The sequence below is a fragment of the Acartia tonsa genome, chromosome 14, assembly GCF_053477335.1.
Source record: "Acartia tonsa isolate MP-2025a chromosome 14, ASM5347733v1, whole genome shotgun sequence".
Taxonomy (NCBI): domain Eukaryota; kingdom Metazoa; phylum Arthropoda; class Copepoda; order Calanoida; family Acartiidae; genus Acartia; species Acartia tonsa.
Genome location: NC_137273.1, coordinates 8,325,327 through 8,350,275, shown reverse-complemented (window position 1 = coordinate 8,350,275; position 24,949 = coordinate 8,325,327). Strand labels below are relative to the sequence as shown.

Below are 24,949 nucleotides of genomic sequence, written 5' to 3'. Positions count from 1 at the left end.
TTTTTCAATTAAGTCAGTGTTAATAACAATTAATTCTAAAAATGTTTTATAAAATCCAAATAAAAATTGTATGACCCTTAAAGGACGCCTGCAAGAAATAACACGCTTTAACTGCTGAAAGACTGCCACAAGAAGACCCAATACCCCAAATTTAAAGCCTTCAGCTTCAATAACAAAAAAGTTCTAGGCATTTCAAAATAGCATTTTATGTACAATGGAATTTTTGAAAGATTTCCAATGCTCATAAAAGAAAAAACAATATTAGATTACGTCGCCTAGACACAAAATTATAACCTTATCTTTGTCAGAAACTTAGATTGCCTGTAACTGATTACATTTTTACAATAAAAACACCACATTTCATAGTCAAAATCTAAGAAAAAAATTCGATTTAAATTGCATTTTTAAACGAAAATCATAGCGGAAACAAAGGGGTAAACTAATACAAGCTTAGCTGTGATTGGTTGTTAAGCTGATTCAGCCTTCTGATTGGCTACAGTACATTCGGTACAACGCAAGTAAAACTTAATTTTTTTTAATGATTTTGACTATAAAAATGGGTAATTTTATTGTAAAAATATAATTAGTTACTGGAAACCTAAATTTATGACAAAAATAAGCCTATAATTTTGTTTCTAGGCCACGTAGTTTAATTTAAAAGTTTTCAACATGAGCATTGTAATTCTTTCAAAATTTTCATTGTATATAAAATGTCATTATAAAATGCCTAAAACTTTTTTGTTGTAGAAGCTGAAGGCTTCAAATTTCGGGTATTTGATCTACTTGTGGCAGTCTTTCAGCAGTTAAAGCGGGGTATTTCTTGCAGCAGGCTTCCTTTAAAAAAAGTTTGAATCTCTAAAGAGACAATAAACCTCCGAAAACCTCAATAAAGAATTTTAAGCAGAAATTCTGCCTTCAAAACTGTCTTTTTAGAACATGTTTAGCTATCAAAATCAGTATGGTCGCCAGCGAGCCAAAAAAGTTTTTAAAACCGACCTCAGCAATTTCTTTAAAATTATAATTTTACCATGTAACGCCTCCATAAAAGTTATACAACACCAAAATTTGAACAAGTATATTTAACAAAATCATATTTTCTAAATTACAACAGTTATTTGTACAATCATAGAATAATTCATAAATCTATTTTCAAATTACAAAATAATGAGAGAAAAAAAAACATATAAGAAATAAGAACAATCATGTCCAAAGGCGAAGCAATAAACTTTTTAAAGAAAAAAGATAATTATTTAATTTTTAGACATAATTTTTAGTATATGATAAATAATAGGTTTAATTTTTTTTCACTTAAATTAACATCGATTTTGTCAATTTATTTATGACAAGCGGCTACGCCCCAATGGCCTCTAAAGAGGTGGGGGCGATCCCTCTGAATTTTAGTTTTAAAAGAAAAGTAAACAAATTTTTATTGGGGATGGGGTCATTTTTTCTGGGGGTTTCTGGTGATTCCTTTTGGATGGGTGGTGGTACCCTCGCCTCAAATAATAATTCTTCCAAGAAACTATGCGAACTACATTGTAAAGGAGATCCATATCGGTTTCAGTTAGATAGAACCTTTGGTTCAGATGGAGACGGACATCTCCGTCAAACATACATATCTTAGTATAAGAGTAGCTGTTGCTACAACAAATAGTAAAAAAAAATTTAAAATCAATTTTAAATTTCACAATTAAAAAATAAATTAATATTAGTAGACTTTAATCAATAACAAATCCAATATAAAAATATAGAAATATTCCTATTTACAAAAAAATTATTAAAATTGATATTAAGTTCTATTTCCTCAAGATACTATAAAAGGCCAAGTATCATTACATTTAAATATTGTTTATTTTCTTTTTCATTGTTTACTACCTAAACCCATTTCATTCTTCCTCAAGGTGTTGTCAAATTTTGCTTCTGTTTTTATATGTCTAGGTTTAGTTTATCAAAATTGTGTGAGCCTAGCTTAAGTAAATGTACATTTAGCTTTTCTGCAGTTTTTTTTAATTATTTGAAGTAGGTTTATAGAATATGTACTTACATCAATGAAAAGTCTTCATTGTATTTTTTTATAGATAAACTGTAATTTTTTCCAGAAATGTTTTGATTGCTTTTTAATGGCAGTCTAATAATACTGGTTTACTTAAGAAATGTGTAATATGTAATATATATTATTTTATTCATATAGCTAATGAAATATAATTTTTTTAAATGTTCATAATTAGTAAGGCATAAAAAATATTACAAAATTGAATTTTGATGTTAAAAAAGTTTTATATAAATTATAAATGTATTATTTAATTCTTAATCAATGGATTCTACATAAATATTATCTATATCAAAAAATTTGTATGGATACAAGTAAAATCAAATATAGAGTAGCTGGATAAAACCAGAGCATACTCAGACTGCTCTTATTGACTACAATATAATTATCACATAAAGGTTACTCCAGGAACTAGATGCAGTATCACACACATATGACAGGTAAACAGGTATAGGTCAATATAATATGAATCAATTTTTCTCAAATTTATTTTCAAGTCACATTCAAAACATTTTATGTCCAAAGAAATAAAAAAAATTGTAGCTTCTTTTACACTTAAATTTTGGCAAAAATTAATTCTTATTCCATGTTATACACCTGTAAATAATTGTTTTAACTAAATCAAGCACACAGATTCTAAACAAACACAAATATTTTACTTAAAGTGAAAAAAAAATAAGTTGAAATTATGAACTATTCTTAACTTCAAATAACTTATTTTAAAACAAGTATTTGAATATATTATTTTTCTGTTAAACAAAAGCTCTAGTAATTCAAAGATGACAATACAATTATAAAATCTTAATTCTCACAAATGAATAGCTTTTTAGTTTAATTATTTCAACAAAAGTATTTATAAAACAATACAAAAATATGAAGTTTCATATGATTATGAAATCAAAAAGTATTACCAAAATTTTCTCTATAAATCTAAATTAATTATATAACAAAATCTTTATCCTAATATAAAATATTTCTAGACAATGTTTTATAAAGTAAAAGTTGAGCAAAAAGATTTAATTTTCAATTAAAATACAAATAAAACGTTTTTTTATGAAATAAAAAAAAAAGATTTAAGTGATTAGAAACATCACAATAATTTAATTTTAACTCAATCTTTTTTATAAATATTTTAATTTACTTTATTGAGCTGTTACAAAACTGTTCCCAAATAAATACATTTATGTGTCAATAAAAGTGTAAATTTAATATCAAATATCAGAATATTTTTCACAAAAAATAACTAATATTTGTAAATTATATTCATCCAATATTTAAATTCTAGTTATAAATCACAATATAATCACAATTTATACATTATAGAACAAATCACTTCATAATAAAAGTTGAGGATGTGGATCAATATTGGTTGAAAAGGGAAATAGTTGAATAAAGAAGATAAAAATAAGATGAAAACGCAGAAGACAAAAAAAAACTTTTTTTCTGAATTGCAGTATATTATTTTTAAAATAACATTTTATTTAACTAATTTTAGAAAATAAAAGGACAGAATTATTATTAAAACAAATGATTTATTGATTATTAAATCAGGCTAATGAAAGAAAATATTGCACTTAGTATTAAAATCACATACAAATCACTAGCAGTTTCAAAGCTTCAATTATAAATGATTGTGTAAAATGAAAGAAAATTTTACAATAATCTTAATGAAAAATAACAATAAGTGATGATGAATAAATGCAGGAGTAACAAAGAGGTTTATTCAATAATAAACTAATTTTTGGTTGGCTTTGTTTTTTTCTTTTTTAGATAGACAAACTCTATATACCATGTGATGGTAGGGATCTACATACCAACAAATGGGACTGCCACTTATCACGCTGAAATTAAAAAAAAATGTAGATTTTGTACAATCCTAATATAAAAGTAATATTAGTAGTGTATGTCTAGCTCTGTCTGCCTATACTAAAGGATTTGGCTAACTGCTGAACCGACTTAGTTCTCCTTTACAGTGTAACTTCTTGTTAGTCCTGTGACTATATATAACTTTTTTGTGGGAGGTCACCATCACCTTCCAAAGAAAACCCTAGAAAAAATACCACACCCCAAAAAAAATATTTTCTTTTTCTTTTTAAAACTAAAATTTCAATGATGTGGGGTGTCGGATTCCCCCCCCCCCCCCCCTCCACTCAAAGGCCTCTAAGGTATAGCAGCTAATTATAAATAAAGTTAATACCTGGCACTTTGTACTACAGTAATGTGATGCTTTACAGTTGGAGCACATGAATTGAGCGTTCTCTCCACAGTTCTCACATTTAGTTCCAGAGGATTCTCCCTTTACAAAATTGACAAATTCAATAAAGATTCCCTATATGAACAGTCAAAATTATTTAAAGATTGCATAATAGGAAATGAATAACACTGACATAGAAAATAATATGATTCATATTGAAGGTGCAGTATTTTTACTTTAATTTTTCCACTAATGAGATTGCTTCATTCCGTAAAAGATAGTATAAAGAATATTTCAAGAGAAATAAAAATCTTAATTTAAATTTCAGTTAATTGGCTATTATTTTTTTCAAATTCTACTATAAGGGTTAAAGATAATATAAGGTCTGGAAGTAATGTGATTTGTTTACCTTGCTCTCAGGTTTCTGAGAACCACCAGCCTCTGAAGGAACCTTGAATCTAAATTTTCCAGCTGCAGGCAACATTGAATTAGATAATCTAAAGATAAAACATGATTGTCTCATACATAAAAAAAAAGGTTTTGATAGGAAATTAACCGAATTGTACTCTAAAATAAGTCAATTCTAAAATTGTTACAGTACATTTATTATTAAATATCTTTAAATAAAATTAAATTTTAAAAGACCTTAGTTTACTGGAATCGTAAATTTAACATTTTTAAATTCAAGTTAGATAAATTCAATAATTCCCCTCACTAAAAATAGGAACAAATATTTGGTGAAATTATTTGAACTCAAGGAATAATTTTTTTCTTATGATTGTACATTTTATATCTGCGGAGAGCTCTTTATAATATGACGAGAGAAATAATTATAATCTACCCTCCTCAAACTACCATTATTTTTACAAACTCAATTGAAAAGCTTGTAAGTTCTTGATGCTTTACCTCCTAATACTAGCAGGTTGTGGTAGTTCTTGGGAAAATTGTTTGGGAGATATTACAGGCTGAAGGTCTGATCCTAACAAATAAACAAATATAGCTTGAAATGATTAAATTATATAAACATAGTAAATAGTAGGCTTTTTAAAGTTATTAACTTAGATGTTTTATATATTTTTTTTTATCTATTTGAAATATAATAGTTGGTACTTCTATGCAAAAGAAAAGGTGGCAACACCTACCTTGTTTACTAGAAGGTATAAATCTGGCAGGACTGTCTCCATCTGATCTCAATCTATTAATAGACTCTCCTCTACCAGAAAAGCTGGCAACACTGCTCCCACTTCCTGCTGATGAAACTGGACTTATTGAAGCTCCTCCTGCTGAAAAAAAAAAATTTATAACTAACTCGGCAATGCTCTGCAGCCAAAAAATCTATTTCATACCTAAAATAGCTGGAAACTATAATTGTAAATGCCTTTGCTTTATCAAGAATTAAATATCCAGAAAATGTCTTTGCATTGCTACAGAGCCTTATTGTTGTTACATGTCATTAACCTGGTTTGCTCATAATTAGATAATTTTAACAATACATAGGTTTGATTTTCAGAAAGAAAGGATCATGCTATTGAATGTGTAAGTTTATAATGAACTATAGAGTTGATCAAATGGGTAAGTTTAGAGTGAAAAAAAGATTTAATCATAGAGAAAGCTGTTGTTCTCTTTATCATAAAAAAAACAATCTGGTAATTTGAAAATCCTAAGATACCTGCTACATGTGAAAGTGTTGAAGGAAAGGTAGAATGTGATGGGTGGTTAAGGGGATTAACTTGTTGATGACTGCTGGCAGCCAATGCAGCAGCTGCTTGTTTGTGGCTGTTTACAGCTTCTTCTTGATGATCTGGCTTCCACAGCTTAAATAAATATAGCATATTAGTGTTATTTAAGGTATACTTATACCTTAGATTGTTTTATTAGGAAAATATATGTATAACAAACAAATTTGTTATACGAAAGGAAAGACATTATAACATCTGTGTTTTATGTTCATGAGGAATAAATGATCTTTGGAGGCTGTAGTGACCATTAACCTTATCATCAAATCATTTACCTTTTCCAAATACCAAACATTTAACCCTCACTTAATCTAAGTTATTGGACCTGACTTAAGTGTGACATTTGATTGATCATTCAAGAATAAGATATGTAAAAGTAAATAAATACTTAAACGAACTACTTGTTAATGTAAAGAATTTGTTCTGTACCTTAGGTGGCATATTGTAACCAGGATGGCTGATACCGGCAGCTGCTCTGTCATACAAATATTTGCCAACATGTTGTCTGTGCTCTGCTGAAACAGGTGGTCCACCCCTACCCATCAATCTAGGATCAAAGGATGGATGAAAGCCTCCAGCTCCACGGTACATCATGTAAGGGTCTGAACTTCCAGAAATCCCCCCAAGATATTGGGATGTTGGATGTTGTAGTCTTGGGTTAAGTTGTCTGGGTGCAAGGGTGGGTCCACCTCCTTCCTTGCCCATACCAGACGCTTGTGAAACTGCTATCAAAGCTGCTGCTGATTGTTGGGCATGTGAAAGCTCTGGGTGACTTTGCTCATAAAATCGTTGATGATGCTCCCTTGCTGCTTGATATTTGGCTTGGTTGTGCTGATAATACTGGGACGGATACTGAGAAGGATGGTTGTAGCCTCCAGGTGATGTTGCAGATTGTGCTCCCCCTCCTTGGTTAGAATAATTAAGTTCTTCAAGTGTTTTAGCTCTTAGGTAGAGATGGTCTCGTCTCTCCTCTCCTTGACCTCTAGGATCTGTTCCATTACTGCTTGAATTATTACCAATATGAAGGTTAAGTGGTCCTGTAGGGGCCTGCATCAGCCTAGATTTTTTGAATGGAGGATAATCATGGTAAAGGCTGGGTTCAAGAGAGCTTTTTTCAAGCAGTTGTTGCTGACGTTGAGCATGAGCTAATCTTCCTTCAAATCTTGAATCATACAGTCTATCAAAAAAATACAAAATAAATTTAGACAATAAAAGAAAACATGCATATTTAAAACACAGGCTTTATGATATTTGAAGAACATGGATGCATTTTATATAAAAGTAATAGGGTGTCTTTCTGTGTGTTTGATTGTACCAAAGGCTATCGCTAACCGCTAGACTGATAAAGTTTTCCTTTTTAACCTAGATTCTCCTTGGAATCTAGTTCAACGTCCTGGAAATGTTTTTAACAAGACTTTTCAAAAATTTCAATTAGTAATGTAAACAACACAGTACTACCAATGCATTGCAGATGAATGGAGGAGGATGGGATGAAGTTCAATGATAGTAAATAAATTCAAATTGGTGTCATAGATTTACCTTTTATCATGTAGAAGAGCAAGTGCTTGTTCATGGGTCAAGTACTTGGAATCAAAAGGATGTCTGCTATTGTTTATGTTGCTGCCACCACCATGAGCTAATGTTGGACTAACAAGCCTCAATGAAGTATCACTGCCAGTACGCTGTAGAGGTGGTTTTTCCAAATGCCGGGAATCTATATCGATAAATTCTATAATATTCAGTGTGAATCTATGCATTTAATTTTTTTACAAATATTCAAAATGGAGGGTTGTAAAGGCGATGACTTTTGATAATTCAAATTGAAGAACTCTAATATTATTGAAACTTGTACTTTAGAGGAATTCATCAAAATGTAGGATAAAATCAATTATTTTAACAGTTTGACCTTAAAGTTAAATTGACCAAGAAGTTATAATTGATGTACATTTATTCTTTATTTGAATAAATATTGGACCATAAAGTAATTTTAATTAATTAATGTTATTTTTTTCAAATCTAGAATTATAAAAGCAAATCAAGATATTTACTTTTAATCAAATTGATGAAAGTATAGTTTGAAAGTTTATTTGAATATCATATTAATTTTTATTGCGTAATTTGAAAAATATCTTCTTTTCCAATTTCTAATAATAAACAAGGCATTATAGAGAACGGGATACAGCACATGATCTTACTATGGTGTATCTCTGAACACAATTTGGATTATTGATGTACATGATTATATGGACATTCACCCTTCATACAACTAACCCTTTGATTACACGACCTTTGTTAAAAGTCCTAATGTTAAGTAGTTGCACCTGTTTTAAGGCCTTTCGAACCTATTACCCTCACGACAACGAGCGTATGCGCAACATGTTACGCCACAATTGCGGATTATAAAAAAATCATAGAATTTCCTTTATTTTTTTGGTGCAGGTATTTTGGATCCAATGATTTTGGATCCAACATATCCAGAATTTTTGGATCCACAGGATGCAGCAGGGGTAGGGTGGGAGATTTTAATCTGGCATCTGAAAACCTGTTAACAAGCCTTAAATAAGTTTTCTTTTCATTTATGTTTTGATTAAGTAAATTTATTTAAAACTGTCATTATGAATTTAAAGGTTTTTTTTCTTCTTGAAGCTACACTGTAAAGGTATAGTTTCAGCGGTTAGCGAGATTTTGGTAAACATACACAGACAAGACACAGATCCTGTTACTTTTATATGTGGATCAAATGCATTTGCAATCCACAAATAAACAAGTGTTGCAAAACTCAAAACAAATAATAAATTAAGGCTTTGTTCCTTGATTCTAAAAGTTTAAGTTCTTTGTTTGGTCTGTCTATTATCTTTAAATCTGCTGAACTTGATAAATCACCAGCACTAAAAAAAAGGTGTTTAAAGACTTATATTCAAAAAAATAAAGCCAAATCCATCAGGGACAAGAGAATGATATTCTGACAAATAACTCCAGAATTAAAATTTCCCCACATTCCCTTTCCCCTTGTCTCTTTTCCTCCCCTTCTTTTCCACCCCTCTTCAGATACATGACAAAAATTAAATGTACCACCAGATACTGAGTAAGGTTTCGTGATTTTTTTTGTAGAATTGTTGGTTTGAATAGCTACCCCAGAAATCCATAAGGGCGAAGCTCTAACATCAGACGAAAGGACAAACGAATAGTAACTCTTGTATAGTTCGGAATTTAGTAAACAGCACATTAATGTATAAGTCAAATCAAAATTATATGTAAAGTTGTTAGGTAAATACATGATACTGTTTAAGGAAATACCTAGTTCTTGATTATATAGAGACTTCGCTTAAACAATTGTACCTTGTTGACCTTGGAATCATTGTTCCAAAAATTCAGATGAATGGGATTATATATAAAAAAGTAATCAGAATAGTAAAAAACAGCAAGTCAAAATGGACTTTCTGATATTTATACCCACCCATAACACAACGTAATAATTTTTTTTGTAATCTGGAAATTACTTTAAATATTTCAAGAGATTATTCTTTTTTTGTAATCTTTTAAAAAAAATAATTCAGAAATTAAATGGCAATTCCAGTAACTGTAACATATTTTAAAGTAATTTTATAAAGATTAGGTACATACCCTTTATTTTTATTTCTAATATGAGCATAGTGTGCAGGGTAGATAGAAAACTTTGGCGAGGCACTGTGACCGCCAGGTTTCGCTGCCTGACTGCAACTACTATTGCTGGATGAACCAGGCTGCTGGTTGCCAGACTGAATGGATCCAGGTTTCACACCAGATGATGATGACTCATTGCCGGATCCGGATTCCATTCCAAGCTCATTGGGACTTGATCTTTCTCTACTTTCTAAAAACAGGTTTGTATAGTAAATTCTATGGCTTATATCTAGTTTGCTGTGTTAAAGTGGCTAGGACATGTGCTCAGATGGAATTAAAGGGTCACTGAAGAGGGCCTAAATATGGTAAATATGGTTACGGGGAAAGTCTGAGAATCATGGAGCTTCACAAGGTGCCCAAAGATATGTGCCTTGTGACGTTATAAAAATGAGGGTTGAGAGGAGAAGTGGGAAAGAGGAAGATAAAAAAAAAGATAAAGGAAGAAAATTTCAAAATAATTAAAAAGTTACCAGTTGAAATCTGCCTCAAAGTTTTCTTTTCTACTTTTACAGTCTTCTCTTTTTCCTTTTTGTCTTCTTTCTCTCTTCTATCACTGACAGAAAGCTCGGGAATTTCCTTTTCTAAAAAAGCAGATCATAATAGTTTTAGGTGCATAATTTCTTTTTTAAAGCAAAGTTTTACTATAGTTATGGTATGTACGTCAATACATACAATTGAGCGCATTGGTAAATTTAGGCATGTTAGAATTGTCCTTCGAAGATTGAAGATTCATGTAAAAGTTAGGTACGATTTAGAAAGCTTAGCAACTCTGTAATCATTAGTTGATGATATAGTTTTCTAACAATATTAACTTTCATTCTTTTTTTTTATATTTTCTCTATATTTACTTAACGTATTCATAATTAACGCAGTCTCTATTAACTAATTCTAACTAATCAAATAAATCAATCAATTATTAGAGAGAATTATTGGTTACCTAATAATGTGGGAATTATGAAAGGTTGCGTGATTATATTTGACACATTGCGACAACAGTTACCTCTATTGGTGAGGGCAAGAATATCATAACTTGACTGGGTTGGACTAGACTTTTCATGTGGGGATTGACTGTGCCTTGGCTTGTCTAGGGACTGACAGTTTCTTGGCTTGTCTAGGGGTTGACTGTGCCTTGGCTTGTCTAGGGACTGACTGTGTCTTGGCATGTCTAGGGGTTGACTTTGCCTTGGCTTGTCTAGGGACTGACTGGGTTCCTCTTTCAATTTTGTCTCTAGTTTACTTTCTACTTCAGGTTCATCCTAAATTAGTTTATACATTTCTCTTAAATATTGTCTATGACTTTATTACAGGGGATTATTTATAATAAAAATAATTATAATTCTTTAATTAGTAACAGGATGTGAATTTGTTCGTGTGTGTGTGTCTTTCTGTAATCTCTAAGTGCTGAACCAATATGGACCTACAATGTAGCTTATCACAGGTCCTGAATGGAAACTACCACCATGCAAAGAAAGTCATCCCTATACAAAAAAATCTCCAACCAAGTAAAATATAAATTTATTTTAAAACTTAAGTTCAAATTTGAAGGGGGGGGGTGAGGGTGGGGCTTTGACTACTTCGATAAATATTATTCCTGAGTAATTAAATTTGCTAAAAACATCACAGGGATATTGACAACAACAAAAAATAACTAAATACCTTCTTTATTGTGTTAAGCAGCTGTAACGTATTTGATTTATCCTCAATAGAATTTGGCGGGGACAGAGTTCCCAACTCTGAGCGTGTGTTCCCTAGTTCTGATCGTGAGGACAGGTTGGTCAACTCTGAGCGAGATGAAGGTGTCCCCAGGTCTGAACGTGTGGACTGGGTGGACAAACTTAGGGGTAAACCACTCCCCACATCCATCATCATCTAAATAAATAGAAAAAAAATATTGAAAAATATGTAATTTTTAGATTGTTTTAAGACATGCCAATCACCGTTAATACAATAATTCATACAAGTAAAAATATTAATATGGCAACTAGTTTATTTAGGTTAAATTATTTGTATCACTAATTGGCATATTAAACAACTTAATTTAGCTACGTTTAGTGTTAGTTTGACTTTAGCAATGTATTTGATCGTATTTCCAATAAGACTTTTTTTTATTTTGGTAGATTTTCTTAAACTGTTTTACAGATTTTAAATTCTTAGCGAAACTCTTCAAAATTTTAAGTACATACGCTTTACTATTGTAAATGTATTATTTTTTAAATACTATTCTAATTAGTGTTCTCAGACAAAATCTTTGTAAACATATATATAATTATTAACAATAAAGTCTCAATGATTTTATTTTGAAAATTTTTGGAATTTTTTTTTTGTAGATTAAATTCTTATAATAGAAATTATAATGTATGATGCTATAAAGGAATTTCTTTGTACTTAATCACAAATTTTTGGCAATATTAGCAAGTATTTGAAAAAATAAAGATATTAAAATAATTCTTTATACTAGAGTTTTGGAAATTTTTTTTAAAGCAAAAACTACTGCTAAATTCAAACTTTCCTAAAGTTTATTTCACCTAACATAACATATATCAGATCCTTTTACAAATATTATTTTCGGGTATAGTCCCTTTCGTGACATCGCACCTTAAGGGGCGATTTTTCACAGAAGGTTTTATCCTATTTCTAGCCTCTGCGAGGGGCTCTTAACCTGCGCGGCCAATCACCTAACCCTGCGCGGCCAATCACCTAACCCTGTGGGGCAATCACCTAACCCAATATAACCTAACCTAACCTAAAAATAACCTATAAAAGCGATTTTAAAAAAAACGACAAATCGCCCCTCAAGGTGCGATGTCACGAAAGGGAATATTCCCTTTTTTTCTTCTAAAATTAAAAAGTGTCTACAGGGCTCTAGGGATGGGAAATGGATCTAAAATTCATTATCTTGGCTGTCTTGGACTTGTCTAGGACTAATGCAACTTATATTTTTTTGCCTAATTTTAAAGACTTGGGGCACTAGCGCACATAATGCAGCTATTTTCTTTTTACGACCTTCATCAAGAACTCTAAAAATTGAAATAATTGCCAATTGTGTCCCTAATTTCGGAAGGCCTTTCTGATAAAATAAAATTATACCTTTTGAAAGTCTTGTAAAATCTTCTCTTTTTGTAACTGAATAGTTTGAAGATCCTGGATTCCTTTCAGTTTCTGATACTCCAGCTCTTTTATGTCCTAAAAATTATTAAAGGATTCCTCTTTGTAGATCAAAAACATTTCTGTTAGAGAAGACACTTTAACAATTTAAAGAATGAACTTATTTCATGAAACAGTCTTGTAAAATTTTGCTTAAAAAAGAGGGATAAAAATTTGCCAAATTAACAAATAATAGATAATATGTTTTCTGTTTTTCTCATAAATAATATAATTGAGTACCCAATACATAAATAGAGCGAAACCTGAACACCTACTCGGTAACTATTATAATAGATCATAGATTTTTTATCATACTTGGTAAAGAATTTGTGGTGTCTGTGTATTTTATTAGGGGCTAGATACAATTATATCCGGCCAAGAAATATTTTGTTTAAGCTCCACAGTTTTTTTAACTGAGCTTACTTATTTCTACTTAACCTGACTGAAAATTAAAGATGATCTATTTAAAATGAGTAATACTGTGGACTCCCAAGACTGATATACCCGGCCTCAACCACAATACTATTAACACATTATTACTAAGCAACCTTTGCACATAATTGTCCTTGTTTATAATGAATTTTTCCAACCTCAATTAGCTCAAGTTTTTGTTTCTGTAACTGTTCAACGCTCACTTCAGAAACATCAATTTCAAGTTTTCTTTTTCTGAAAGTAAATCATTATGTAATGCTTTCTTTATTTAATATTTTAAGAAAAACAGTTTGTAAATTGGCCTTTTAAATTTTAGGAGGTTTCTTGTAGTAATTAGATTTAATTCAATGTTGCATATACTGTAAGTCCGTAGGTTGAATTGAAACACCATTCAATTATTCTAATTCTAAATGCTAAATCTATTCTTTTAATTTTTCAAAACTGTGATTCTGTTTACGATTATGGTTAACTTTAAAATCATACCTAATATACACTATGATTATTTTCAAAAGTTTTAGTATATTTTTCTCATATTTTTATATAAAATTTAACAATTAACTATGATTGACAGGTCTAATTAAAATTTGCAATTAAAAATGTCACAATTCTTTGTTTCTAAGCATTGCTACTCTACAATTACGCCTGTCCGTTCTACCTTGAATCTGAGGGTTGTTTACTCTCTGTCTCAGTTTCTCTCTCTGAATCCATCAAGTTACTGAACATAGAGTGGTACTTGTTCACCAGAGTCACTATCTCCTAAATAGATACATACTAGAGTTACTGAACATAGAGTGGTACTTGTTCACCAGAGTCACTATCTCCTAAATAGATACATACTATAGTTAGTGTACATAGAGTGGTACTTGTTCACCAGAGTCACTATCTCCTAAATAGATACATACTATAGTTAGTGTACATAGAGTGGTACTTGTTCACCAGAGTCACTATCTCCTAAATAGATACATACTAGAGTTACTAAACATAGAGTGGTACTTGTTCACCAGAGTCAGTATCTCCTAAATAGATACATACTAGAGTTAGTGTACATAGAGTGGTACTTGTTCACTAGAGTCACTATCTCCTAAATAGATATATACTAGAGTTACTAAACATAGAGTGGTACTTGTTCACCAGTGTTACTATCTCCTAAATAGATATATACTAGAGTTACTAAACATAGAGTGGTACTTGTTCACCAGTGTTACTATCTCCTAAATAGATAAATACTAGAGTTAGTGTACATAGAGTGGTACTTGTTCACTAGAGTCACTATCTCCTAAATAGATAAATACTAGAGTTAGTGTACATAGAGTGGTACTTGTTTACCAGAGTCACTATCTCCTAAATAGATACATACTAGAGTTAGTGTACATAGAGTGGTACTTGTTCACCAGAGTCACTATCTCCTAAATAGATACATACTAGAGTTAGTGTACATAGAGTGGTACTTGTTCACCAGAGTCACTATCTCCTAAATAGATACATACTAGAGTTAGTGTACATAGAGTGGTACTTGTTCACCAGAGTCACTATCTCCTAAATAGATACATACTAGAGTTAGTGTACATAGAGTGGTACTTGTTCACTAGAGTCACTATCTTCTAAATAGATACATACTAGAGTTAGTGTACATAGAGTGGTACTTGTTCACCAGAGTCACTATCTCCTAAATAGATACATACTAGAGTTAGTGTACATAGAGTGGTACTTGTTCACCAGAGTCACTATCTCCTAAATAGATACATACTAGAGTTACTGAACATTGAGTGGTACTTGTTCACCAGTGTTACTATCTCCTAAATAGATACATACTATAGTTAGTGTACATAGAGTGGTACTTGTTCACCAGAGTCAATATCTCCTAAATAGATACATACTAGAGTTACTGTACATAGAGAGATACCTGTTCACCAGAGTCAATATCTCCTAAATAGATACATACTAGAGTTACTGAACATAGAGTGGTATTTTTTTACCAGTGCATAGGATTATAGATAGACTTGGATAACACTAGAACACTGTTTTCAAAAGGTGTTTTTTCTTGAAGTTTTTCGCTTTAATTTGTCTAGTACCTACCATGTATTTAAACGTAGAAAATTATGAAAACAAACTAATTTCCCAACCGTTCCTTCTTGGGAAAAAAATCCGGGAAAATGCATTTTTGCAAATTTTACCTCTTCATGTTTGCTTTCAAGTCTTGATAAAGTTGGAGCCTTTGACTTCTCATGCCCTAAAAAAATATATATTACATTTTTTGCAGTTTTACTTCTTAGCAATTCAAACTGAACACCTTTAAAATTGATAAGAAATAATCTTTTGAGTTTCAGCTTTTATATTAGACATTTCTGTAGAAAAATTCATTCAGATAAACCAAAATCAAAAAATGTAAAATAGATTGATTCTATTGTTTAATCCTAAAACCTGTTTTTAACCGAATTTCCCAGGTATTCTATCCACATTTTTAGCAATTACAATTAATAAATCATGGCCCCCAGCTAAACTTCAATTAATAAAATATACTATATCAGCATTTGGTAAAACGAGATTATTGATAATTGATTGATTTAATTTCAAAAATCAATTCAACTTAACTAATAATCTATTATGAAAATACGGATCTAATTATCAAATAAAGCACAGTAATTTTTTATAGACGTAATTTTTTATAGGCACTGTAAAGAGCTTTTCTCGCCTTCCAAGTGTAAAATATAGAAGGCAAAGAAGCAATTAGACAAAAAATTACTATCCTAGCGGGCACAAGATGCCAGCAAATCTTGCTAGGTCATCCAGGTAAAAAACAAAAAAAAAAGTTAGAAAAGATTGTATTTCTAAATTTGTTTTTGGTTATCTTACAGATATGGCATAACTATAGAAAAGCTTCACATGTGAAAATACCCCCACCCTCCAACAAAAGAGCCTCCAGATGCAATGAGAGGCATAGTTGCTGGTAAATGAATTATGCAGTATTTTAAATTTATTTTTATAAATTCCTTATTTTCTTTTAGAGAGACATATTGACAAAATATTAAATTATACAAATTTTGTTATTTGGAAAAGGCTATTATTATATTCATATTAATAAATTGATGCCAATTAGTCCAGTCCAGATCCTTGTAGGCTTAACATTATAATTATATAATTACAATAGAAAACAAGAAAGTTTTATTAATCACTAGCGAATCAATAGTAAACTAAATAGGAAAAAAACTGTTAATGTACGTACAATGTTTTCCAGTTTTTTTTTATTTACTCGTAGAAAATATGTAGGCAAATAAAAGGAAAGACAATTAAAGTAAAATAGGGGCACGAGGAATATGTAACTCCACCCACGGGGTGGGCAGTCTAGATCCTATGCCATCTACTTATTGGGTGTTTAAAAGGTTCCCCACCACTTGGGCTAGGTAGTTGTCTGGGTTATAAATTCAAACATTTGTGCTAACTGACTATGAAAGTCAGTCTGCTGTCATGCCAAAATAATGAATTGACTATAGAAAACCTTTTTTAATCAATATGCGAGTGATAATACTGAGAAAAGAATAATTAGTATAAGTAGGTAATAGAGCTAATTTAGGACTCAGTTTTATACAGTACATGTTATTTAACCTCGAGTTTTAAAAAACATTTTTAAAAAGTTTTATTTGCAAAACACAAATATAAATTCTCCTTTTAGATTTGGTATTCTAGTAATAATTTGTCTTGTACTTTTTCACCGTACATATATTCTAACAAGGATGACAACATCCATAAAAGCGAAGCACTGAAACGGTAGGACAAACGGACATTAACACTTGTATAGTATCTGAACTGAAAAATCGGAACATAAATGTATAAATGTCGAATCAAAATTGTAGGTAAATTTGTTGAAAAACTGCTTAAAAACAGGATAATGTTTATGTACATACTTACATTTTTGGACTTGATTATAGAGTTGCTTCGCTTTAATATTGTTCTTTGTTGTCCCAGGAATCAATATACCAAAAATCGGATCAAACGGATAATTAAAACACTTGAAAATTTGTTGTTAAAAAAGTAGAAAAATCAACATGTTTAAAATGGACGTACGGACATTCTGGTAATGATTATAGAGTTGCTACGCTTTCTAAATCGTACCCAACTACTACAGGAATCATCATGCAAAGTTTGAAATCGATAGGACAATTCTAACATGCCTAAATTAACGAATAAAAGCTATCTATCTCGGACGGACGGACGGACGGACGGACGGACGGACCGACCCTAATTATAGAAAAGCTTCGCTTTTAATAAGTCTTTAATTCTATAATCAGTTGTTCAATGTAGGAAATACAATAGATTAGAATTAAATAATGAAATACGGATGTTGATCATTAAATTTCATAATGATGAAAAAATAAATTAAATCATTTAATTGACAAAATATTGTAAGTTAAGTGAAAAGATGAATGCAAGACAAATTAATCCACTGCTTCCTCAAATTGTCTTGTCTTTTGAAAATTTTGTTTGAAAATAATAGAAAATAAGTGTGGGTGGCAGTTTGTCGTGTGTTTGGTCAAGTTAGATTATTTTATATTTAGAACACAGTACACTGTTGCGTGGCCAGATGAAAAAAGTTTATTTTAGTGTTAGGCAAAAATGACTTTGCAATTTTATCAATAAGTAGGTATAATAACACCATTTGCTAATTTTAAAATCCAACTAAATCTAATTTTTGAGAAAATTAGATTTGAAAATTTTAAGTTCAATTTTTATACCCTAGAAGTTACCGAACAATCATGACAAGAAAAGCAAAGATTATTGATTTAAAATTTTGAACAAGTTTGCTTTTAAAAAGTTCTTCATAAAACCACTCCTGAAGGGAGTTAATTAATGACCATTTTAATCAGCTGCTTTGCTAGGGTCACGGAAATTCAGCCTTCCATAAATCTTATATAGAGTGGTTTTATGAAAAACTTCATAAAAGCAAAGTTGTAAAGAATTGAAAAGTATGAATATTTGCTTTTCTTGTCATGATTGTTCGGTAACTCCTAGGGGATGAAAATTGATCTTAAAATTTTCAAATCTAATTTTCTCAAAAATTAGATTTAGTTGGATTTTAAAATTAGCAAAGGGTGTTATTAGACCTACTTACTGATACAATTGCAAAGTCATATTTGCCTCACACTAAAATAAACCAACTCTTTGGGGTTAAATAAACCAAATATCACCTAACCTAATCTAAGATAAAGTAGAAATCAAACACAAGGAACCACCTCTAATCTTAGGCCTGCCCCGCTAATTTTCAATTTATTTTTCTAAAAAGGGGGTGGGGATTCTTTGCTTCACTAGGCATATGTATTTTTTTCTTCAGCCCTCTTACTAACAACTTGAATCACAAGAAAAAATTGCCTAAAACTTACCTGGCATTGAAACTCTTATTTGCATGGAATTTTCGTTGATAGTTATGCATGGGGGGGTGGTTGTCACCCCGATTGGGGGTGTTGGTACCTTCTCCAGTACTTCTTGTTCCGGGGATCTAGATTACAACAAAAATCAACACAATATAATTTTTTGTTATTCATTTTGTTTAGTTATTACATAACACTTTTCACATTTAGCAAAAACAGCACTTTTAATTGTTTAACTTTAGATAGTGCATGTTATAAAAAAACGAAGCTCTTCTATGTTTGTAATTATAAACGGCATGCCTTATTTTAGACATATTTAAATTGTTCTATTATTTTAAATTCTTTGTTAATTTTTTTTGCAGTACAGTTGTACTATATACAAAAACAAGAACAAATATAATAACCCAAAACTTTTGGTCAGGTTAAATAATATAAATGGCAGAAGAGCTCCGCACTCTGCAGGGCTAGTATCCCGTTATGATAGGTTCCGCAGGGTAGGGCTAGATGGACATGGTATTGTTTGTTTTACGAATTTTATTATTTATCTTCCTTCGCCCCATTCGACATTTTTTATGTATCTTTTTTGTTGAAAATTTTTACAAAAATATTTATGAAATTTTAAAATAACTTTTACTATATTTTTTCAGAAATTACTTTTTATGAAACAAAAAAAAGCAGAAATTTTGTTCTGTTCATAACTTCCTTGTTTAATCATTAATATTTGCTTATGAGGTAAAAAACTCTAGTTTAATCCTGTTATGTTATTTTTTTATTTAATTGCATAGTTATCACAATTTTTGTATTTAAGTATTTTAAAAAGCGAAGCTTTTCTATAATTAGGGTCGGTCCGTCCGTACGTAACGGATAGCTTTTTTCGTTAATTTTGGCATATTAGAATTGTCCTATCGATTTCAAATTTTGCATGGTTATTCCTTTAGTAGTTAGGTACGATTTAGAAAGCGTAGCGTAGCAACTCTATAATCTATAACCAAAATGCACGTACGTCCATTTTAAACATGTTGATTTTTTTTACTTTTTTAACAACAATTTTTATGTGATCTAATCATCGGATTGATCTGATTTTTGGTATATTGATTCCTGGGACAACAAAGTATAATGTAATAAGCGATGCAACTCTATAATCAAGTCCTGAAAATGTAAGTATGTCCATAAACATTGACCTGTATCAAGCAGTTTTTCAACAAATTTACTTACAATTTTGCTTTGACTCTTATACATTTTTATTAGGATTATTCATTCTGATACTATACAAGTATTAATGTCCTTTTCTCCTACCGTTTCAGTTCTTCGCTTTTATGGATGTTGTCATCCTTGTTAAATTATATCGAGATAAGGAAATTGATATATATTTTTTCCCCATAAAAAAAGACAAAAAAAAACACCTTAGCATAATTTTTTTATTTTTCTGCATTTTTGTTTATTTCATGTTGTAGCTTTACCCAATGAATGATAAATAAAAAAAAGATTAGCGGGGATCATAGAAATTTAAATTTGCATTAGAGAAAATCTTGTATTCCCTATAATGTTACGGACAGATAAAGTGGATTAGAGAGCTGGTTAGAATCAAAATGCCATCTCTAGAAATCATAACCCAATCCCCAACATAATTTATTTGAAAGAAAACTTAAAATTTGTAAAAGTGTTAGTTTTTCTTTCATTTCCTATCTCTACATGGATGAAATATGCAGACAATGTACTTCTAGATGTTGTTTATACAAAGTCAGCACAATATTTATATAATTAATTAGACATGAAAAACAAGAGGTAAAAAGTTACAAATTAAAACGTTTAGGGTTAACCTTCCAAATTGTTAAATGAGGCTCAATATGGAACTTTGCTAGACATTTTTATTATCACTCCGTTTCTAATTTAGTACTTTAAATAACACATTAAAATTTGACCATTTTCGCCTCTACAGCAATCATACTTTTGTCATTTTTTGTTTGTTTTGAAATTCTATTCGCCAAAGGGAGGGACTCACACACGGATATGCATTCTCAATTGTTTAGTTTTAAACCTTCTCAGGACCTTTAAGAAGCTACACTGACTTAAAAGAAGAAACATAGCGGTTTAGCGGTTAGCTATATCCTTTGTTACACAATATGGACAAACATCATGTTCACAGTGCGTATGAAGGTGCTTTGACTTTAGTGTCAGAACCTAAATTGGGACATAGTGCATTTCATTACCCTAGGTTAGGTAACTTGATTTCACTTTTCAATAAAATCTAAAATGCAGCCGTTTTTGAGGAAATTACATTTGAAAATTTCAAGTTCAATTTCCATCCACTAGGAGTTACCGCATAATCATGACAAGAAAAGCAAAGATTATTTAATTAAAATTTTGAACAGCTTTAATAAAGTCTGTCATAAAACTTCTCTAAATATGATTTATTTCAGGCTGAATTTCCGTGACCTTAGCAAAGCAACTGATAAAAATGGCCATGAATCAACTCACTTCAGGAGTGGTTTTATACGCACTGTGTGTTACTTTTTTACAAGTATTGATTCAAAAACAATATTTCACCTGTCTAAGTCAAATAGTTTGCTTATTGTGTCTTTAGTTTTTTGTGAACAAAGATCTTCTGCTTCACTATTACTTGCTCGTGTCTCCTGTAAAACAAAATGTTTACAAATAAAGTGAAAGTAATTTGAAACTAGAAATTGAAGTGCTTGAAAATAAAAACAGTATAGGACCAAGAACACTTCCCTGTGGGACTCCATGGGTTATGTTTTGAATAGATGATTTGATACCATTAATTTCTACATATTGAGAACGATTATTTAAATAATAATTTTAAATAATTTTATATCTATAATAATATATAAGATGTTTGTCCGTCTGGTTGACTATCGGTCAGTTCGTTTCAGTTTAAGCTTTCAAGGAAGTGACTATTGAAAAAAATTGATGGGAGTCATGGACGAGGGACCAGGATTTTGACAAACATTTCAAAGAAAATTTCCTCACAACCCACTTCTTTTTCCCCTTCTTATCTAGTTCCCTTTGGTTACAGCACAAAACAAGTTTTAAGTAAACATTACGCAAAAAAAATAAGCAAATATTCAGCAATTTCCAATAGAATTAATTTGCTGATGCACCTCCTGGTTGGAATAAAATTAAAACTAAAAAGTGAATAATTATTGTATTTAATTTTAACGGACCAAAACCATTTGAACCCAACGAATTTTAGTTTATTTTATAAAGCAAATTTTCGGAAATTAAAAATTTAATATAATTTGTAAAATATTAAAATGTTCTTATTTGAAAGAAATATATCAAATTTCTGTTAAATATTTTTTTTTTTGGTAGCGAATCTACTCATTAATGTCCGTCCGTACGTATGTAAGGAACTGAATTGTAAATATATGATTTTCTCAGCTACTATGCAAGATGAACAACACTTAAAAATTCCCTTGTACTAATAAGCACTTAGTCTGTTCTATCAGTCTGTATGTAATATTTTGACAGTCAATTGGATATATTGAGCTACTCATTATTATGCTTGTTTTAAAGTACAACAATTGTGACTTTATTCATAAAGAAAACAGAGCATGAAAAGACTTTGGGGCTCGAATTAAAAGCGTGCACAATTGAAGATAAATAGTAGTTTTTATCCCTAAAATTCCTCACATTAATTAAGTATTTCTATACAGATTAGGTTAGGTTAAGATATGAATGTACAAATAGGCCCCCCGCAGGGGTTATACATTTAAAACACCTACTAATGGTCTAAATTAAATTAGGTTAGGTTAAGTGTCCACACCGACATTTGTCCACTCCGGCGTTTGGGACTTCTGCTTTTGTCCTAGGAACAATATTGATTATCCAAATATCAAGCTTAGTAGATCTTTACTATTACTACTTTTACAAATACCCCTTATTGATTCAGCCTTATAAATTAACACATAACAACTATTATACATCCAGACGTACGATAAAACTATTGAAAAGCTTTGCTATAAACATTACCTTTTCAATTTGATCCGTGTCTTTGTCCTCAACTTCTGAAAGAAAATTAAATATTAGAAAAAATTTCTTTGAATTCAATTTTTGTTCATATTATAAGTAACAGGATTTATGTAACCGCTGAACCGATATGGTTCTCCATTACCAATAAGCTTCGCGTTGGTGCAGGTAAGGTTTTTACATTTTAAAAACATATTATGATAAGTATGTTTTGAAAACTAAAATTAAACGCGGAGGGTCGACTTAAACTCCCCATCCCCCTCGATAAGCCCCAAGAGGCTTCTTGAGTCTAAATAGCGCAGTAATGTCATTGTAATGTTTTTATATCTATAGAAAGTCTCTAATGATCACATTTTACCAATAACATATGCATTGGATGCCTGACAAAACAAGACATGTCAGAAATTCAATGTTTAGAAGATGTTTATTATTCCATTTACAAATATACAATATATAAATTAATTTTCATTATTTTAATTTTCTTTTGAAAAAATGTCAAATATTTCATAAAATCTTTTAATTGTAGATACTCAGATTAATTTACATAAAAATGTTTAATTTTGGGAAGAAAAATAAATATTTGGTAGAATCTCTTAAGCTGTCAGTTAATCAGCCATATCCCTTCATCTACTGCCTCCAACCCCCCCATTCGATCATTTTTTTATTCTAGCTCTGAACACACAAAGTTAGCTATAAAAATACAATATTTTGATATAACAAGGATGAAAACATTTAAACATAGTCAATAAATTAGACAGTTAGACTAATGATTAACCATCAGTAATTATTTGGCTACTGCACTTTTTATCTATTTCTAAATAGCAGGATGATTTCTGACTATCAAAATTTTTATGGTCCAGGGAAAGTTTATAACTATTTTGGTTGAGGGTATCTTATTCTTCATCTTCCCAAAAGAAATCGCCCCTAGAAAAATATTGCCCCCCCCCCCCCAAGAAAAATGTATTTTACTTTTCAAAACTTAAATTGACAATGTGAAGTGGAGTCGGGTCAACACCACCTCATCTATTTAGAGGCTTCTAGGGCCGTAGCTTCTAGTATGTTAAAAAGGAGGGGGAGGGGGGGGGGAGGAGGTAGGTGTTACTAGATATCATTCTTTATTCTAACCTTTTTTTTACTCTCTACACATTGTATCTTTTTACAGTGAATTATTATCCGTATACTAAAGTAACAGGATGTGTGTCTGTGTGTTTGTACATATGTTTGTGTGTTTGTGTGTTTGTTTGTACCGAAGGATCTCGTTAACTGCTGAACCGATCGGGTTCTCCTTAACAGGGTAGCTTCTCATAGGTCCCGGGAAGGTTTATAACTTTTTCACCCCCAACCTTCCCAAAAAATGAAAAATCCCCCACCAAAAAAAAAAAAAAATTTTTTAACTAAAGTTAAAAATTAGGGGGGGGGGGGCACCCGGCACCCCCCCCTAAAAAAATTTTTTTTTTCGCTTTTTACTTTTTCTTTCAAAATCTAAAATAAAAAATTGGGTTATCATTTCGACTCTCCCCTCCTCAAGTGCCCCTAGACAATACCTACAATACCTGTCGTGCTATCTGCCTCTTTAGTACCATTACTATCTTTTCTGGTGAAAGAATCCTCTTTATTATTATTGCTATTACTGTTATCTTCACAAGAGCTGGTTGACGTTTCACTTAGGGTTTCATTTATAATCTTGGTCTGAAGTACTTTTTTGCCCTCTTTCTCTGAAAAAAAGATAAATAGTGTCTTAATTGTAATCACAATGTTTAGATTGGGGGGAGGGAAGCAGCAGAATGGTAAAAAATGACGTTATACAATACAAATGACCAATAATAGGCCAGTATATATCTACCAACGATCAATTACAATAACTGGCCTATAATTGGTCATTTGTATTGTACGCTCACGAAATTGCCATGCGGGTATTTAAGCCCGAAGGGGTTAAACTGTTAATGAGAAAGACTGGCCCTCCTGTATCAAGAGGGTTGGTAACACAACCTAACTCCCCTCACGCACGTTCATGATCTGTATTAAAAGTTTAATATAACCTGGGACGAAGGGGACATTGGACTGTAAATAAAAATTGGACAAAAGTTTCTTTTTCGTTAGTTAAAAAAATTGGGTACTTTTATTGAAATCTTATTGGTTGGTTCCAAACTGGTAGTTTTTAACATTTGACCTAAAATTTCAATCAAAGAAAAGGAAAATTTGTTTATCATCATTGGGAATTTTATTTATCTACCTTTATCTATTTTAGTTTCTTTTTCTTGGGTAGAATTTTGTTCTTTAGAGGTTCTTGGTGTTTCTTTGGAGGGGGAACTGTAAACAAAAAAAATATTTTCCATGTTAATCAAACAAATTTTAATTTTTCCATATAAAATATATAGAT

The 24,949-nt window shown here is 30.9% G+C and overlaps 1 protein-coding gene across 1 annotated transcript; it reads right to left on the bottom strand.

Annotated features, from left to right (window-relative positions):
- Window positions 1-1,061: 1,061 nt before the first annotated feature.
- On the bottom strand, window positions 1,062-24,905 carry LOC145306407 (uncharacterized). The gene is made up of 23 exons (XM_080148501.1): window positions 24,803-24,905; window positions 24,123-24,284; window positions 22,573-22,607; window positions 21,130-21,215; window positions 18,595-18,710; window positions 15,394-15,449; window positions 13,875-13,975; window positions 13,378-13,453; window positions 12,731-12,826; window positions 11,300-11,512; window positions 10,644-10,899; window positions 10,114-10,224; window positions 9,605-9,833; window positions 8,793-8,868; window positions 8,403-8,524; window positions 7,520-7,696; window positions 6,410-7,157; window positions 5,914-6,058; window positions 5,387-5,527; window positions 5,151-5,223; window positions 4,654-4,741; window positions 4,248-4,346; window positions 1,062-3,891 (listed from the first exon to the last, which is right to left on the bottom strand). Exons 1-23 carry the CDS (start codon window positions 24,903-24,905, stop codon window positions 3,832-3,834), a joined length of 3,369 nt encoding a protein of 1,122 aa, XP_080004627.1. The 3' UTR covers window positions 1,062-3,831.
- Window positions 24,906-24,949: the final 44 nt, after the last annotated feature.